Genomic DNA, 19,394 nt, shown 5'->3' with positions numbered 1-19,394 from the left:
AAAGCTTCCAACAAGGTACAAACAGAGCCCTGTGAGGGGAGAGAGATTAATTTAATCCGAGTATCTGAGAAGCTTCAAATGAGAGATCAGTTTCTATTTGGCCTTTTTTTGAAATCAAGCAATAACATTCAAGATTTATTAGTTTTAAGTAAATAATTTCATTTGTTTTAAGTATTTTTATTCACTAGTATCACACAGAATTGGATTTTTTCCTACTGAAAAGGTACTGATTCAACATGTAAGTTAAAATTTTAGTTAAATAGATTTTTTTAGCTCACCTTGAAACATTGGAAATGTATTTTACAGGCCAAACCTGTGGCCTATAATTAGGAAGAAAATTTTTGGTTGTTCAAGGGAAAGATACAATGTGTCCAATAATTAATATTTATCCAAAATTCTACTCCTAGAGAAAAACTAGATACATGTAAATGGGCCACCCAATTTTTACAGAAATTTGTTCAGCATACCAATAGTACATCAAAAGGAAAAAAAATGAACAACTGAAAATAGAATTCAAGGCCCGGGATTCATTTTGTATACACACCACCTCCTCCTGCAACACTGGCCTCTTCTCAATACATGGCTAAAGGTTTGAATCAGAGCTTGAAGCATCTGCTTTTCAAGTAAGCTCCATCGACCCTATTTCTTGATTTAGATGCTTCCTTGAAGATTCTGAGTTGCCATGACCTAATCCTGGACGTGTTGAACACTGTATTGACAGATGAAAGGACCACACTCATCTCAAGCTTAAAATAACTTGCACAGAAGGGGTGGGAAAAGTCCGAGTTGACAGACGCTAACGGAACACATTCTAAAAAGAGGAATTTATGATGGACAAGGGGGGAAACAAACTGGGGAACATGTAGAAGTGTGGTTCAAATGCTATTATTTAAAAAAAACTTTTGGATTTTAATTACATTACAGAATTCATCAGATATTTTTGTACTTACTAAACTTAACAGTGAAGCAATATATTATGAAAAAATTTAGGATTAATTACGTGTAGTTTTATAGGACCTATTTGCTTTTAAATGTCTCATCCAAACCAATCTCTTGAGATTAACTATAAATACAAAGGAACTAAAATCAGATTATGTAGATTTGGGCAGCGGGAGCTGGGAAAGAGTACTAACACGTAAGTGCGGTACCATGGCAGAGGGTGCAGCCTCCTGCTACAGCACAGGCGAAGGAACCCAGGAAACCGGCTGAGCACGGGAATACCGCACGCCCCGGCCACCCGACGCTAACTCAACGGCCAGCGGCTCACGCATCCTTCCTCACGCTCCTCGTGGCCTCTGACAAGTCATCCTTTCAACCTATGAGGCTGTCCGCTCTCCCCCACCGAAAATTACTTCTGTGCAGGTTGTAACACCGCCTCACAAACTACTCGCTCACACGTGCCCGCCTCGGGACGCGCATCCCCACGACGCGCAAAGGTGGAGGTGGGCAGTTCCGTGAAGCGGTCTGCCCGCGGGCGGCCCCCGGAGCGGCGCGGCGGGGCGGCGGGAGCCCGCGAGGCCGGCTGGCGGGGCCGGCACCGGCTTGCAGGAAGAATGGAGGAGGGGAGGAGGCGGCGCGGAGCCCGCGGCCCGACCGCACCCCGCGCCCGCGACCGGGCGTGCGCCCCGCGTGCGCCCACTCTCCCCGAGGAAGGGCCGCGTCTCGCACCCGAGGATTTGAGAAATCCGGCAACTTTGCGCGAGGAATGCCTCCCACCCTGCAACACACCGAGAGAGAGAAAAATGTCAGGCGATGACGGGGGAGGAAGGATGACTTACCCATGTTCCTCCCAGACGGTGAGGAGCCGGGGCGAGGCGAAGGTCTCCGGCGCGGGCGGCGCGGCGCTGCGTCCTCCCTCCACCTCCGTCTCTCTCGCAGCCAGGGAAGGACCCGCGGGGGGCGGCTGCCGGGGAGGAGCAGCTGCTGCTGCTGCTGCTGCTGCTGCTGCTGCAGGCGGCGCGGCCGCGGCGGGGACGAGCGGCGGGGGGCGGGGCGGGGCGGGGCGGGCAGGCGGGCGCGGCCTGCGGCGGGCGCGGCTCGGAGCCGGCGGGCGGCGGAGGTGCCGAGGCGGCCTGAGGAGCGCCCGCCCGACGCGCGCCCCGAACGCCCCGCCCACCCCACCGAGCATGCTCAGTGCCTCGCTCCCCGTGACCGGCGAATCTGAGCGTGCGAGTGGGCGTGCAGCCGCCGCGGAGGAGGTTGATGGCGACCGCCTGAGGGCCTGAAGGTGGGCCCTGAGGAGGCACGAGCCGGGGATCCTGAGCCCGGACTGCTCCCATCCGGCTCGCCCCAGGCGTGCTACCCCGACCCCGCCAACCCATACCCGGAAAAGGGGCCGTGTTCATTATGGGACAACCCGCTGCACAGGCGGGAATCTCCCAGAGGAGCCGCGCACCGCCTCAGCCCGGGGAGGTGGGGAAGCAGAGTGGCCGTCCTGACACGAAGCGGGAACGACGGAGGCCAGAGGCCAGCGCCTCGTGGAGATGGATGCCCAGGGACGCCGGTTCTCAGAGCAGCCCGTGGCCCGCCGGGCACTGAGCAGCGAGGTGGCCGCTGGGAGGGCGCGTCATGTCAGCTGGCGGGTCGGTGCACAGTTCAGGCTGTCCTGGCAGTGGCCAGTTTAGAAACAGAGGTCCGGCAGCCGGGAAGAGCGACTGCCCCAGGGTCTCCTCGGGGAGTGTCTCGTTCCCCGCCCAGAGGGGCGCGGCCTTCCGTTCCCTGAGGACGCCGGACAAGCCTCTGCGCAAGGGTGCCCTCGGCCTCCGCCTCCACCCTGCCGGGAGGTGCCACCCCGCCCGCTCCCTTTAACGCGGCAGGAAATACAAGTCCGGCCCTGCCCCGCGCGGGGAAACCGGGGCAGGGCGCTCCCCGTCCAGGGCGCCGTCCCGACCGGGCATGCGCGCGTGGGGTTGGTGTTACCGGTCCTCTGCCCGGGGGAGGGGCTGGGGGCAGCCTGCCGTCTCTTAGCGTCCTGGCCTTGCCCTGACCTCGGGACCTCGGTCGTTGGGGTGAGGACTCAGGTCGCTCTCCCGCAGCGACCGCAGTCCTGCGGGGGCCAGGGCCGCAGTCAGCAGCGCAGCCTGTGGGGGTGGCGAGGGGTGTAGAAGAGCTGAATCAGGTTTCTTTCCCTTTCAACTTTTACTTTCAAACCAAGGTTAAGAAAAGGCGCTTTTATCCCTCCCTTCGTCCGTGGCCCCTTCTTATAGTCAGATTAGTTTCCTTTTGTATGACTGATGCTAGAAGCACACAAGTCAGAATGGGCCTTGTTTGTTAAGCAGAGAGCAGATTTTATGCGACTTTTCTAAAACAAATGAAACAAAATAATTAAAAAAAGATTTGGTGAAACAAAAGACAAACTACAGAAGTAAAAGCTATTAGACTTTTATGATGCGCAAGACAGTCACCTCGCTCTTCTACTACTCTCCTTCCTTCTGTGATATAAGGATGCTCTTCCTTGCCTCAAAACCTGTCACAGCGGAATTACTTTCCTGGAGCTGCTGTAACAAAGTACCACAAACTGGGTGGTTTAGAACAACAGAAACGGCTGGTCTCACAGTTCTAGAGGCCAGAAGTCTGGAATCAAAGTGTTGGCAGGGCCGTGCTCCCTCTGTAGGCACGAAGGAAGGATCCCTTCCAGGCCTCCCCTAGCTTCTGGTAGGTCCTTGGCTTGTGGCAGCGTAACTCCAACCTCACGTCTGTTCAAATTTTCCTTTTTTATAAGGACACCAGTAAGATTAGGGCCCCACATACTCTGGTATGACCTCATTAACTAATTACATCTGCAGTAACCCTACTCCAAATAAGGTCACATTCTGAGATACTGGGGTTTAGACTTCAACATATGAATTTGCAGGGGACATGCTTCAATCTGTAGTATACCAACGCAAGCTACACACACACACCCACACGCACACCCCTAACATGTTCCACGTTCATTTTTGACCTCTCCAGAAGACCACCCTGGGGCCTTTCTATTGCTGCTCCTCGTGTTTTGTCCCTTTTTCTCTTTCCTTAACCTTCATTAATCTCAGATTCTCAAGTTCACTTGCTTCACTTTTCCTGCTACTTCCTTTTCTAATTATATATTACAGTAACTTTTCTAATTATATATTACAGTAACTTCTAAGAGCATCTTCTATCCTTCATTTGGGTGTGTGAATTGAAACCGGCAAAAGCAGCTGAAGCAGCTTTGTGACTTTCCACATGACACTAGTTTAAGTGCCTTTTTTGCTCTGATTGAATCCATAAACCATCCTCTCAACCTTCCTGCCAATTAAAACCACAGGACTGTTCAGGAGTGCAGCGTACAGTGAGTCCCCATGCACTGGTGTGCAACGGTAGTGAGACCCAGTACCAGCTGCTACATGCAGAAGTGGACCCATGTAACACCTACCCCTTTCATGCACAACACTAGTTCCCCTCCCCTCCCCTTTCTCCTATTATAGGAATATAACATTTCCTTACATCTTTACTCTTTTTTCTTTCTTCATCTTTTATTTAAAAGTTACCTGCATGAGGCCTTCCCTAGCCATTTTATCTAACATTTCGACACTCCCACTCCCCATCCCCAGTTCCCTACTTTGTTTCCTTAGCACTTATCACTAAGATAATATATATTTTGCTTATTGGATGTCACCCCCATTTAAATTTAAACTCCCCAAGGGCAGGGATTTTGTCTGCCTTATTTGCTGTTATATCCCCAGGACCAGAACAGTGCTAGCATGTAGCAAGTGCTCAATAAAAATTTGTGTCAATGAAAGTCTTTTCATCCTTGCAGAGTTTTTATCCTGAAAGAGAGCAAGAATGTTGTTAATATTCTTTTTATAAACTCTAGCACCTCAAGTAAAATTAGTTGCTCAATAAATATTTATAATGATGACGATGACAGCTGCTATCTGTGTTGTTTCTATCTTAAACTATGAGTCCCCTACTGGGTGGACACTAGACTTGGTACTAGTTTATTCACTCAGTCAGTCAAGGCAGACTTACTGAGCGCCTACTGTGTATCAGGCACTATGATAGGCACTAGGGATAAAGAACAAACTATGGCCCCTGCCCTCAAAAAACTTTGGGGGGGTTGCCCAGTGGTGTAGAGGTTGGGTTCCCACGTTCCGCTTCAGCAACCCGGGATTCCCCAATTCAGATCCTGGGCATGGACCTGCTCACTGCTTATCAAGCCATGCTGAGACAGTGTCCCACATAGAGGAACCAGAAGGACCTACAACTAGGATATACAATTAATGTACTGGGGCTTTGGGGAGAAAAAAGAAGAGGAATATTGGCAATAGATGTTAGCTTGGAGCCAAACTTCCTCAAAAAAAAAAAAAAAGTATTAGAAAAATTGCTTTGATGATGCTTCTAGTCATTGATCACATAAATAGACTAGAAAATATTCACCTGATGTCAAAAGAGTTTTCCAGAAATAAATCTAGTGCCTGTGCTCCGTGTTAGGCAATGGTCAGGACCTGATTAGGCCTGCTACAAAATAAAGGAGGAAATTCTGGCCCAGTGCACATGTTTTCAAATTCTATCTAGAAAATATATTTGTAAAGTATCACAGATTTATTTGAATAACAAGTTACTGTTGAAAATTGGTTTATGATTAGCCAAATAGCTATGGTAGGGATAGGGGGGCAAGTATCAAGGAAAATGTTTATTAGAAAGAATGAGAAACACTACATTTTTGGCAAGGTTTATAACATAACTTACCTCATTGATGCGTGTAACTTTAAAGAGGTTAGAAGGTGATTTAAATTCTTTAAAGGAAATATATTGGGAGGGGCAGAGCAAGAGGAAGTAGAAAGAGAACAGAGAGAATGTTCTTTAAAAGAATAATAGGGAACTGATTGCCTCTTCTTCACCATGGTGTTCTGAATATCATTTAAGGGAATCTCAATGGGGTAGTTAACTGAACTTTGCAGCAATAAAAAATGATTTGGCAGTGGACAGTGTTCTCTAAAGTCTTTATTTTAAAAGGTCTCAGTGAGGTTAGGCTAGTCTAGGTTGAACAACCAAAATGTCTTAACCTCTAGCTTGCTGTAACACCATCCATCTCCCCCATTTACTTACCATATTAACCATTTTCTAAATCTTATGAAATCTAAGTTTTCTTTTTTCATTGTCTGTCACCTCAAACGGATTAATGTCTACATATTGCAAACAACATTTTTTAGATGGTACAAAACATTTCGAAATCAGTTGAGTACTTCTCAAGCATCTCTTCTGAGCTCAGCACTGTGGTAGGTGCTACAAGACATAGGTATAAGTACCTATCAGGCAAAACAAGAGTAGGCCCAGTCTATTTTTAAAGTCTCTCCCTAAAAAAGTCTCCTAAGTCTATGAGTCCTAACATTTAAAGAAAGTTAGACGAAGTCAAAGATGGCTTCATAAGGAGAGGATATGGATGGATAGAATCCTTTTGGAGACATCATGGGAAGCAAGGAATCTATTCTGAGAGAAAGAAACAGCATGAGCTAAGGCAAAGATATGTCATATTCATAAGACCATAAAAAAGGGTGCATATTTGGGCATATTGGAAAATAAGGTTGGAAATTTACTATGAGGGACAGACTGTGAGGGGCTAAATAAGCCAACCAAAGGAATTTAAACTTGATAATGTAGGAAATAGGGAACCATTGAAAGTTTCTGAGAAATGGAATAATGGTGAAAATCGTATAGGGGCAAAAGAAGTAGGAGGTTAAAGAAAGTAATATTTATTTAGAGCATGTGCCGTTCTGTCTAGGAATCAGATACACAAGGGTGAATACAGTTTGAGCCCTCAAGGAGTACAGTGGTAGAAACAGAGAGGTGAATAGTTAAAATACAGTGCTATAACTACCAAGATGGGGTAGTATGGAAGAATATAGGTAGGACATTTCACCCTATCATGGAAAGCCTCCTGGATAAAATGCCAGTTAAGCAGAGGGCTGAAGGATGAATAGAAGTCAACCAAGCAGAAGACTTTATGTATATGGGCCTAGAGACAAGAGTTCGAATGTTTGAGGAACCTGCAAGCAGTTCATGGCGAGAGTGAGGTATCCAAAGATATGGGGAAAGGGAAAAAGTCCTAGGACAAAGTGCAAAAGTAAGAGAGATCAAATCTGTAGGGCCTTGATGGCTGAGGTAAGGTATTGGACATTATCCTGAGGGCAGCAGGGAGCCATTGGAGGGTTTTAAGTTTGAAAATGACATAGTTAAATTTATATTTTAGTAGTTGCAAAACAGAAAGTAGCTAAGAATGAGGTCTAGACCGGAGGCTGGGAGAGTGTCAGGAGACTATTGTAATATTCCAGGAGTGAGTTGAACTAAAATACAAGCAGTGAGGATAGAGAGTAATGAACAGTCTTGAGAACTATTAAGGAAGTGGTATTGACTTGGTGATTGATTAGATGTTGTGTAGCATTGTTTATGTTAAATTTTATAACAGCAACTACGTGTGAAGTATTCTTATCTCAGCTTTACAAATTATGAAACCTGTTCAAAAAGTTTAAATAATTTAACTTAGAAATTACAACTAATAAATAAAAGAAGCAGAAGTAAAATCTAAGCCTCTCTAACTCAAATCCTCACTGCAATAATATGTTGATAAGTGTGTTGAGGGAAAATACTTTATATTTTGTGTGACTGAAACGGATTAAAAAACAATGCTATTTTGTGAAATATCTTTATTTGAAGCAAAAGTTTCTTTGTCTTTAGAGTATTTTTTTTCCTCTTGCTTCTTTGAAATTTACAAGTATAAAAGACAGAATCTCTGCATTACTATAATATTTAATTATAAATATTTAACATTAGGATATAGGCTCAGTTCTTGAAATAATACTTAGCCTATTTTAATTTCAATTGGCTTAGCCATTCTATTGCATTAAAAGGGGACTTAGAAGCTTGCTATGCATCCAGGATTCTAAGTCATGACATACAGGGATTTGTTATATTTGTATGTTTTTAGACCATTTGATAAGTAAGGGTAAACTTTTTGTTTCCCTTTCTTCCTCTAAACTTCAAATTTAACTCAGATCTTAAAAGGTTCATTAGTGAGATAGCAGCTCAGGGAAGAATGAGGTCTCAGTTTACAGACACCTTCCTAAGTTTTCTCACCTCATTTTATCTTTCACATTTCATATTACTGAGGAAGTTTTGTCAAAGTAAAATAAATAGGTGGCGTGAGAACACCAAGAGACCTGATGGTTGAGAACATTACTGTAGAGGGAGAGAGTTCAAGGCACTAGAATGCTGAGTCCTGGTCCACCTCTAACTACCTCTGTGGCAGTGAATTTTGTCTTTTGGAGGAGTTCAGTTGGCCTCTGACTCTCCAATTTCTTCTTTGTAAAAACTGTGAGCGATGATATGTCTGTCAAGGGGAGAAACCATGAACAGTATTTCAAATTTAAGGGGTATTTTTCTCATGGCACTTGGTTCTGATAGAGATATTTAGTTCTACTACCTAAAATTACCCCACCTAACCACATGTACACATCCTCACAGACTTGCTGGAGAAATCCTCCAAGTCTTAAGACATTCCATTCCTCCTACCCTAGACTGGGCTAAGGCAAAGCTGGGAAGTAATTGAACTTAGTCTGATGCTCTTGGGATTATTTATGTGTCAGAAACTCTCATGTAATGTTAACATCTATTAAAACTACATGAGTTAGGTATTTTACAGATAAGGTAATGGAGAATCAAAATATTTAAATTAATTTGCCTAATGTCACATGACCAATAAAAGGTACAGCTGGAATTTGAACCAGGTCTGGTTTTTTTTGTGTGTGAGGAAGACCAGCCCTGAGCTAACATCCATGCTAATCCTCCTCTTTTTGCTGAGGAAGACCGGCTCTGAGCTAACATCTATTGCCAATCCTCCTTTTTTTTTCCCCCAAAGCCCCAGTAGATAATTGTATGTCATAGCTGCACATCCTTCTAGTTGCTGTATGTGGGACGCGGCCTCAGCATGGCCAGAGAAGCGGTGGTCGGTGCGCACCTGGGATCCGAACCCCGGGCCACCAGTAGCAGAGCGCGCACACTTAACCGCTAAGCCACGGGCCGGCCCTGAACCAGGTCTGTTTGATTTCAAAGTCCACACTCCTTCCATTTCATCCCACTGCCTTATATAAACTTACTTCCTCACCCCTAACCTCACCTCCGCTATGACACTGACACTGCGTGAGGAAGAAACACATTTTATCTTACCTCCTTCTCCGCACTGTCAAGGTTACCTGGCAATGGTTCAGTTTCTATCTAGGAATGATTTTCTTTTCAGAGTTAACGAAGCTAATCTAGTAATCTATGCTGATAGGCTTATAAACATCCTTTCCTCTTGTGAAACCTATATAAACACTTTAAGAGTGGCCTTTTAGATAAAAATTAATTCAAAAGAGGAGTTCTGATTAGTTCTTGCTTCCTCCGTATACTTATGTGTAGCTGAAATCACCAGTAACTGCCCATTTTCCCTACTCTTAGGACTTTTCCAGATCCTCTTGAAGTCTCCACCATCTCCTTTTCAAGGGTCCTCTTTTATCTTCGTTAAAGTTCACCTAAAGACCTCCTTAAGGAGACGTATCCTAATTTAATCTCATCCAACCCTGATTAAGCAATTCTTAGTGCTTATAAAGCTTCTATAATAAACATGGGCTCATTCAGAATTCTGAATAGAAAAGCCTCATTAACCAGCATGTCTATTCACCTACAGTTCACTAAGAATTGATTCTCATAATAATGTTCCCGAGGGGCTGCAAGATTCTGAAGTATTAAAGACTGAGTAAAGTTTACTTAATGTACTTGTATTAGTTTCCTATGGCTGTTGTAACAAACTACCACAAAATCATTGGCTTAAAATAACACAGATTTATTATCTTACAGTTCTGGGGTTGGAAGTCCAAAATGGAGCTCACTAGGCTAAAATCAAGGTGCCAGAAGTGCTGCATTCCTTTCTGGAGGTTCCAGAGGAGAATCTGTTTCCTTGCCTTTTCTAGATTCTCGAGTCTTCCCACATTCCTCAGCTTGTGTGCCCCTTCAAGCCAGCATCACACCCCCTCCTCTCATGCTTCTGCTTCTTGCTTTCCCTTATAAGGACCTTCGTGTTTATTTTGGGCCCGCTAGGATAATCCAGGATAATCTTCCCATCTCATAATCCTTAATTTAATCATATCTGCAAAATCCCTTTTGCCATGTAAGGTAACATATTCACAGGTTCCAGGCACTTGGACATGGACATCTTGGGGGTAGGGAGGCATTATTCTGCTTACCTCAGTAGTTAATATTAAATTTATTTTGTTCTATTAAATGTATGAAAATTAGTAAGAACTTATATGTATAGGTGATGCATATGTGATATGCATATGTGAGTATACTTGATAAATTTATTAAGTAATTCTCTAATCATGCTGGAAAACAGACTTTTCTTACTCTTAATTTTATATGTGTGCTTTAATCATTTCATGGATATACATTTTTGTCTTTCCACATTCCAATCCAGATCCACTTTTTTATGTCCTTTTTGCCTTCCTAGAACCTAGTAATAGTTGTACATGTGTAAGTTTCAGTAAACATCATTGATTAAGTTGACTCCTGTATTCTTGAAGTAATCATCTCTCTAAGGGATTTGTCCTTTTGGAACCTGGTTTTTATGGTAAACAAGCCAATTCCCAGTTTTCTGGGAACAAAACAATTATAGGAATATGAAAGATTCACATGGAAATTAATTGGAATTAACACTTTGTAATTATCAAGTCAGCAAGCCAGATATTAATTCTAAATTGCTATTTCCACATAATCATTCATTTATTCAACAAATACTTATTACTAGCCTTTGTTATTAGTGCCATCGAGTCGATTTCCGACTCCTGGAAATCCTGTGTACAGCAGTGGGAACCCTGCCCAGTCTTTTGGCACCATCCTCTCACCTTCTGGTGCTCTTACAATGCTCCGCTATCACATAGGTTTCCATGACCAACTTTTTTGGAAGTGGGTGGCCGAGTCCTTCTTCCTAGTCTGTCTTAGTCTGCAAGCTCCGCTGAAACCTGTCCACCCTGGATGACCCTGCTTGTACTTGACACACCAGTGGCGTAGCTTTCAGTATCACAGCAACACACAGCTGCCACAGGATGACAACCAACAGGTGGGGTGGTTCCCTCACCAGGAACTGAACCCCAGCTGTGGAGATGAGAGCACCGAATCTTAACCATTAGACCACCAGGGCTGGCTTACTCCTAGCCTACCATGAGCTAAGACTTGGGGCTACAATAGTGAACAATAAAACCTTGTTCCCTCATTGAGCACATTTGGGTGAGGAGGACAAACAAGCAAATAAATAAACAAACATAGAAAGATGTGATAACTGCTGTGAGGAAAGCAAATCAGGAGCTGTGACAGACAAAAATGGCAGTGGGGAAGTAACTTTATGTAACATTGTGTAGGAAGGCCACTCTTGTGACATGGTAATTAATCTGAAACCTGAAGATAAGGAGATCGTGCAAAAACCCAGAGGAGGAACTTTTCAGGCAGAGGGAGCTACAAGAGCCAAGATCCTGAGGCAGGAAAATTGTGGCTATGTTTCAAGAAATGAAAAGAAGGCCAGAGTAATTCAAGCCTAGTAAGCAAGGGAGAATGGCAAAAAATGAAGTTGCAGAGGTAGTGAAAAGTGAAAATAATGCAGAATTTGAGGCTATAATAAGTGCCAATAAATAAATGCCCTCTGTGTTATTCCAGATTTTAAAACCAAGTGGGACTCAGGAGTCAGATTAGATGGATGTTAAAACAGCAGCTGTATTACTGATTCTGCTGATGGGAGAATACAGCCAAATTGTCCTCCTAGTGCTCCTCCTACTGTCATCACCCTGAATAAATCTACCTGCCCTGTTGTCCCAAGCAGAACTGAATTGCAGGCTTTCCTCCAGGGGCAGGCTATTTACTAAAGGGCAGAAGAGAAGCCATTCTGAAAGACTCCAAGAAGTCTCTGAGCCACACGTTCTCAGTTCCCATTCTCCTTCTCACCAGTGAGATAATTCCCTCTTCCTCTCAGGGGAAGAAAGGAGTTCTAAGGGATGAGAGTGGAGCGGCAGTTGCTGAGAGAGACCTGGAATATTTCCATGATTTTCTTCCTGTTCTCTCCTGGAAAGTTCTCTCCTCTCTATGGAATGTATGGAAGAGGGGGATAAATACTACTCTTAAACTCCCATCAGATGGGTGTCATAGGCCATGATACAGGGTTTAAATTTATTCTAAGTACAAACAAAAAGCAGTGAAAGGTTTTCAGCAATGGAGTTACATAGAGTGATTTACCATTCGGAAAGATCACTTTGGCTGCTGTGGAGACAGTGGAAATAAGGAGAGCTGCTGCTGAGCAATCTGTGACAGATGATGTGGCTTGCACCAGGGGAGTTGGAGTGGAGAAGGAGAAGAGTAAGATTAGGGGTCTAGAGGTGGAAAGGCTGGACTTGCTGATGAATTAGATTTAGGGGAGAGAGTCAAGGAGGAATTAAGGCTAAGTATTAAAGCTAACTAAGGCTGAGATTTCTGTTTACGTGACTGGATAAACGGTGGTGCCACGTATTCAAATGCGGAAAACTGGAAAAGAAGTAAGATGGCAACTCAATCATATGGATTTGTTGGATTTGGCAACAAGAAGATTGTCAGTGATTCTGCAAGAATAGTTTTTGTGAATACTGGGAAGCAAAGCCAGACTTAGAGTTTGAAGAAGGATCTTAGCTGTACACAAGCTTTTTTGTGTACATTTTTTAAAGCAGTTTTACTATGGAGGTGAGCACAGAAATGGCATAATGGGGGAGTTTAAAAGATTTTTTGTCTTTACACTGAAATGAATGATCCATTGATGATGCAAAGTAGACAGAATAACTGGATGTACAAAACCTTCAGGAAGGCAAAAGGGGATGGGACCCAGAGCTCTAGTGGGGTGATGGGCCTGAGAGACAGACACTTGAAGTGAACCCCCATGACAAGAGTGAATATACAGATACAAGTGGGTTGGTAAATTTGAAGTCAGGAGGATGGAGAGTTTCCATTGAGTCTCTTCTGTTTTATTTATGAAGCATGAGGGACATGATTAATGGAGGATAAGGGGAGGGGGAGGGGAGATAGGAGATTTGAGGAGAGAAGAGACAGCACAGAGGAGTTGTCCAAAATTGAATGTAAACCTAATGCAGAAAGTAAGTAGTATTGCTGGGCAGTGTTGAATGTCCATGTGAGATTTGTAATTATCAATGAAAAATATAATATGCCAGCTTTGGTTGTGTTATTTTCTTCAACATTTCATTGTTTATTAGAGATTCTGATGTGGCCGAAGAACGGTTTCAGTGCAGTTAACAGCACATGTGAGCTAAAAGGGTAAGATATTTGAAATTTATATTTATATTTCAGAGGTGGTTCAGTTTATAAGTTCTAGGGTATGACCATGGGAGCAGGTGGCTGAAGAGGAGTAGTGGAAAAGTTAAGAAGTCAAGGAACTGAGAGGAAGGTTATGGGCTGAGCCATTCACATGGATTTTAAAATCACAGACCATGATGACAAAAGTATGAGTGGAGTGTGAGCCAGGGGCTAGGTTATCTGTGAGTAAAGAGGAATAGCCAGGAGATCAGCAGATGGCAACAACAAGATTTAGAGAGGGATATAGCCAGATGGCATGAGCTTCAAGAGAGCAGAGGTCTCTGCAGGAGGACAGTGGGGAGCAAGGAGAATACCTACTCTCTCTATTGGCCCTGTAGTAGGTGGATGTGAGGGAAAAAGCATATGTCACTTGAGAGGGCTGTAGGGTAAAATGTCCTCACTGGAAAGTCAGTTTTCAGTCAAAGGATGGATGGGAAAGTTTCCAGAAGATTAAGAATGTAACAGATGGTTTTGTTATCAATTGCTGCTTAATAAACCATGCCAAAACTCAGTGGCTTAAAATAACAATTTTATTATCTCTCAAAATACTATAGGTTGACTGGGGGCCAAGCTGGGTGATTCTTCTGATTCACATGATGTCGGATGGGGCTGAAGTCATCTGGGCTTTGACTGGACTGGAGAATCCAAGTTGGCTCATTTGCATATCTGGTGCCTTAGTGGAGATGACTGGAAAGCTAGGCTCAGGTGGGATGCCTGGGCCATTCTCTCTCTCTCTCTCTCTCTCTCTCTCTCTCTCTTTCTCTCCCCCTCATCTCCGAGTCTCTCTCTCTCCACATGAACTTTCCAGCAGTTTAGCTGGACTTCTTACATGGCAGCTCAGGACTCCCAAAAGCACAAAAATGGAAGTTTAGACCCAGAACTGGCACAGCATCACTTCTGCCACATTCTATTGATTAAAGTGAGTCACAGGGCCAGTCCAGATTCAAGGGGGGGGGGACTCACAGTGATGGCATTGACCAGGAGATGTAATCCATTGGGAGCCGCCCATGGAGACTAGCTATCACAGGAAGTTTGTTGACCCAGACTCAGGCTTTTTAGAGGGCACAGTGGAAAGGTTGAGATGGGAGTGGGATTCAGTCAGATTAGAAGATTACCGAACAGTATGGGAATGGAAGCACAGGTTGTAATGGATGATGGAAGGACTTGTACTTCCAAAGATGATTGTGGTAAACAGGAATTTGAGGCATGATGGAACTAATTCTACTAAAGCAGTGATCTTCAAATTTCTTTTTGATTATGCACCCTTAACTAAAAATTTTGAACATTCCTCATACATTATACTTTTTATAATTTTATTTATTTATTTATTTTCCCTCAAAGCCCCAGTAGATAGTTGTATGTCATAGCTGCACACCCTTCTAGTTGCTGTATGTGGGACGCGACCTCAGCATGGCCGGAGAAGTGGTGCGTTGGTGTGCGCCCGGGATCCGAACCCGGGCCGCCAGCAGCGGAGCACGCGCACTTAACTGCTAAGCCACGGGGCCGGCCCCCTCATACATTATAATTTTATTGTTGTTATTGCCATTAGTCAATTCTGACTCCTAGTGACCCTGTGTAGAGCAGAACCCTGCCCCGTCTTTTTGTGCGATCCTCTCACCTCTGAGGCTATATCATACATATGCTCCACTGCTATTCACAGGGTTTTCATGGCCAATTTTTTCAGATATGGGTGGCCAAGGTCCTTATTCCTAGTCTGTCTTACCCTGGAAGCTCTGCTGAAACCTGTCCGCTATGGGTGACCCTGCTGGTATTTGACATACCGGTGGCATAGCTTTAGCATCACAAGAACACGCAGCCACCACAGTGTGACAACCAACAAACAGGCAGGTGGTGTGTTTCCTTGACTGGGAACTGAACCCGGGCCACAGTGGTGAGAGTGCCAAATCTTAACCACTAGACCACCAGGGCTGGCTACGTTATAACTACATAGTTATTAAGTATATGTACTTAATGTTCTACTGTAATGTATACTTTGTAGAACAAATATAAAATGGAAATTAAGAATGATGAGAGAAAAAAGATAAAATATTAGTTTTCATATTATTTTATTCTGTTTATCAATGGTTCAACAACTTCTCTGCCCTTTGTAGTCAGAGCAATTTGGTTGACAATTCCTCAACGATAAAAAACTCTTGGTTTAATACCTTGTGATGTAGTGACTCAGAGGTCTGGTTCTAAGTTCAGTTTATTCCCATGTTGGTTTTAGTGGTGATTTTAGCTGAAAGAGCTATCTCACAAAAATAAGTACAGCCAGGTGGAGGAAGTACACTGTTAGCTGTGCTTGCTAAATTATGATACTCATTTTTCAATCCCATCCCCAATTATGGAAAGGGTTTTGTGAAATTCAGCTAGCAGACATATATCATCCCCAATATCAGTTGTTCTTGCAAACTAATCAAAGTTATTGCATTTTTGTATTTTTAAGAAATGGGTTCAAAACCCATTGAAACTACTCATTTGGAAGATTTTTTAAAACAGTTTTAAAAACTCTATTTCCAAGTTTTTAAGTGTGCAGATAATAAGGGTTTTACATTTAAATTGTTTTGACCACAAAATTACATAACGATGGAACATTTCCAAGTACCTATTTTAAAAATGCACTCTCCATAGCACAAATGTCTTTGAGCAGCAGTTACTCTCTCCTTCATTATTAAAAATGTCACCTTTACCTGGAAGAAATGGATTAAGAGTTTTTTTTTTCAAAAACATCTGACAGTCACTTGTCTTCATAGAAAAGCTCAGCAAATTGGGCTCACCTGTCAAGTTATTTGTAAAGATCAGTGTTAGCTCTTACTTGGACAATCCTTTCTATGAGATAACCAGTGAACTGGCTACTGTGTGGTAAAGAGATTTTCATGGTCAGCCCTTGTCTTACTACAAAGGCTCTATTATTATTTTAAAGATCTTATTTTATAAAAATTAACTTCATTGACAACATTCTGTGTAGCACATAAACGGTGGTACAGTATAACACAGAGGAAGGAAATCACCTTATGAGCACCTCCACACCAGCCCTACTGGGCCTACTTTATATACTGTGTGTTTGACTGTGGAGCAAGCAATGACAGCAGTGCCAGTCAGGACATTAAGGATTAGAAAAGCATCGATTCTTTCACATTTTTTAGATACAAAATAAATCTAAGGGTCAAGTCTAATATTTTATTCTTGCTCCCCATTGCTTTGCTTTGCACACTCTACTTTGGAAACCATATTCTTTGAATAGGATAAAGAGGATAGACACTTGGTTCTAACAATATGGTCCTAAGCAAAATAGTGCCTTTGGGGTAACTACTCCTTCCGGTACCACTTGGTGCGGTAGAGGCTTCATGCCAAAAAGTCTCACTGTAGTACAATTATTAAGCACCAACTATATGCAGACAATGGTTATAACAATGACTTTTACATTGGAAGACAGGAATTGGAGAGGAGAGAGAAGGGTGAAAAGACTGAGACCGGTAGTTTATTTTTCTCACTCAAAAATCTTAACCGCAAAATCAGAGAGAATAGACACTGTTAGTGTTTGACAAGACCTCTAGATCATAAAGAAATCTGATCCGACTCCTAGTCTTCAGGGCTATACTATATATATTTATTATTTCACTTATTCACTTAATATTTTCCCCATAACTTTTGGCATATATTTATTTATTTATTTATTATTTTTTTGTGAGGAAGATCAGCCCTGAGCTAACATCCATGCTAATCCTCCTCTTTTTGCTGAGGAAGACTGGCTCTGAGCTAACATCTATTTTGGCATATATTTTAGAAGTGAGGTAAATGAGTTTCAAGGATTTACCAAAGATTACACTTATAGTTGATGGGAAGATTAAGCTATTGTCCAGATTTTCTATCTAAAATACTTCTCTTAAGAAGCTCTTCAGTTACTGAGATGGAATTTAATCAGGTACAAAATGCTAAAGACAAAATATAGAAGTCTCCCCCAAACAAAAAGCATAGCAGAACTTGTGCTATCAGGGAAGAGCATGAGCGTCCAGATGCTGAGATCAGGTAACAGAGGATGCTGAGTTCAGAAATGACTCGTGGGTGGTTTGCAGCAGCAGAAGAATTAGTCAAAAGACAGAAATCATTGGAAACATTTGTCTTCTTAGAACAAATAAGCACATTGGACCAGTGACTCACAGGCAAATTCTAGAATTTCTTCATATAGTAAAATAGGAAAAGAATATTTTGTTGGTTGTTTGGGATCAATTATAAAATAGACATTGGATGTAGGACTCTGGAACTCAGTGGGGAAGAAGAGTTCATGCTGTTTTTCCTCATAATTCAGAGGCTCCTTCTCCTCTGCTCACCTCTAAATGTTGGTGGGCTCTCTTCTCTACTTTCTCTTCTCTTCTCTCCTCTGCACACTCTCCCTTAGTGTCTTCATTTAGTCCTTCATTAGTCCTATATGTCATCTCTGATCTTGACATTGAGTTCCATATTTGTATCTCCAGCTACCTACAATGATATTTCCTCTTGCATGTCTTATAAACATTTCAAATTTGATGTGGCCGAGAAGAAATTTTGATCATCCTTCTAGCCTCAATCTGCTCCTTTCCTAATCATTACCATCTCATTTTGTTTAAACCAAATACCTGAAAAGTCATTGTTGATTTCCCTTTCTCTCTCTGTCCCTCAGCCTCCCATCCTATCCATCTGATTCTTACTTCTTTCAAAACATATTTCACTTTCCACTTCTATCTCCATTATACACCAGGTGGAAGCCACCATCTTCTCATGTCTAGACTTCTTTGAGAGCCTCCTACTTTTTCTGTTGACCCTTTATAATCTAATCTTCACATAGCAGCTAGAGTCATCATCATAAAATATAAATCAGATCCATCACTCCTCTGCTTAAAACCTTCCCCAAACGTACTATCTCACCTAGAAGAAAATCCAAGCTCCTTACCCTGGCTTACAAGACCTCATGTGATCTATCTTGTGCTTGCATCTTTGTTCCCATTTTGAACCATTGTCTCCCTTACACTTTCTGTGTCCTGCACATTCCAAGTTCATTCCTGCCTCAGGGTCATTGAACTAGCTATTCCCTCAGCCAGAAATGCTCTTTCCTCGGATACTTCCATAACTGCTTCCTTCTTGTCATTCAGGTCACAGCTCAAATATCTCAGAGGAACTCAGTTGCCTCACTTCCATAATACACAAACAAATCTAATCAGTCACTCTCTTACATCACTCGGCTTTATTTTCTTCATAGCCTTATTATCATCCGATATTTTCTTGTTTTATTTGTTTTCTCCCTGTACTAGAATGTAACAACAATGAGGAGAAGGATTTTGTCTTTATTGTTAACTGGCACTGTTAGAACAGTGTCTGACATAATTTTCTTTTAAACATCAATTGCATGCTCTAATTTAGTGCATTAGAAGAGAAAGCTTTAAGGATAGAATATCATGAGCCTCATTAAAAATGTCTCATATCTAATACTGTTTAATGGGAGAAGGGGCCATTTCTAACAACAATAGTTTGGTAGTGGGAAAGATGTCTAATGGAACAGCTATTTTCTAAAGAATCTTAATAGCTTTAGACTTCTGATTCAGGGAATGATGAATAGGCTCAAGGAGCTCTTCTGAGCATGTGCCTTGCTGGTGACAGTGATAGGATTATGTAAGAGATAAGATTGTGGAACAGAGCCAAATCATTTGTCCAGCTGATTATACTATGAGAGATTGGGAGAATAGAGCACAGAAATAGTATTAAAATAGAAATTATAACAGAAATACAGAGTAGAGATGGATAGAACTCAGATGGATTGCATAAACATGATTCATGCCTTCAAGGAAATTTACAATATAAAGGTGGAAGCAAACATATACAGGTAAACGGAATCCAAGTTCTTCTTGGACTCACCTCATGCACTTCTTCAGGCCAGGCCACTCAGTTTTAGCCCTTAAGTAAATCCAACTGTGCGAGTACTGCTTAGAAATATAGACTTACTAAAGATTTAATGAGAAAACAGAGGAGGGAGTCATACAGAAAAA

At 42.6% G+C, this 19,394-nt stretch overlaps 1 protein-coding gene across 5 annotated transcripts in view; it reads right to left on the bottom strand.

The window, feature by feature from the left end:
- The window catches only part of RAP1GDS1 (Rap1 GTPase-GDP dissociation stimulator 1), a 163,478-nt gene extending 161,619 nt beyond the window's left edge, over positions 1-1,859 (bottom strand). For 4 of the 5 annotated variants that reach the window (XM_058547542.1, XM_058547543.1, XM_058547545.1 and 1 more), the window contains exon 1: positions 1,779-1,836. In XM_058547542.1, coding sequence (XP_058403525.1) covers positions 1,779-1,782 — 4 coding nt within the window. In that variant the 5' untranslated portion in view covers positions 1,783-1,836. Of the gene's footprint in view, positions 1-1,778 lie in introns of all 5 variants that reach the window. The other variant, XM_058547544.1, reaches the window with a different exon arrangement.
- Between the last annotated feature and the right edge of the window lie 17,535 nt (positions 1,860-19,394).

This window comes from Diceros bicornis, chromosome 8, assembly GCF_020826845.1.
Source record: "Diceros bicornis minor isolate mBicDic1 chromosome 8, mDicBic1.mat.cur, whole genome shotgun sequence".
Classification (NCBI taxonomy): domain Eukaryota; kingdom Metazoa; phylum Chordata; class Mammalia; order Perissodactyla; family Rhinocerotidae; genus Diceros; species Diceros bicornis.
Note: the sequence above shows the minus strand (reverse complement) of the source record. Positions and strands in the feature narration are given on the sequence as shown.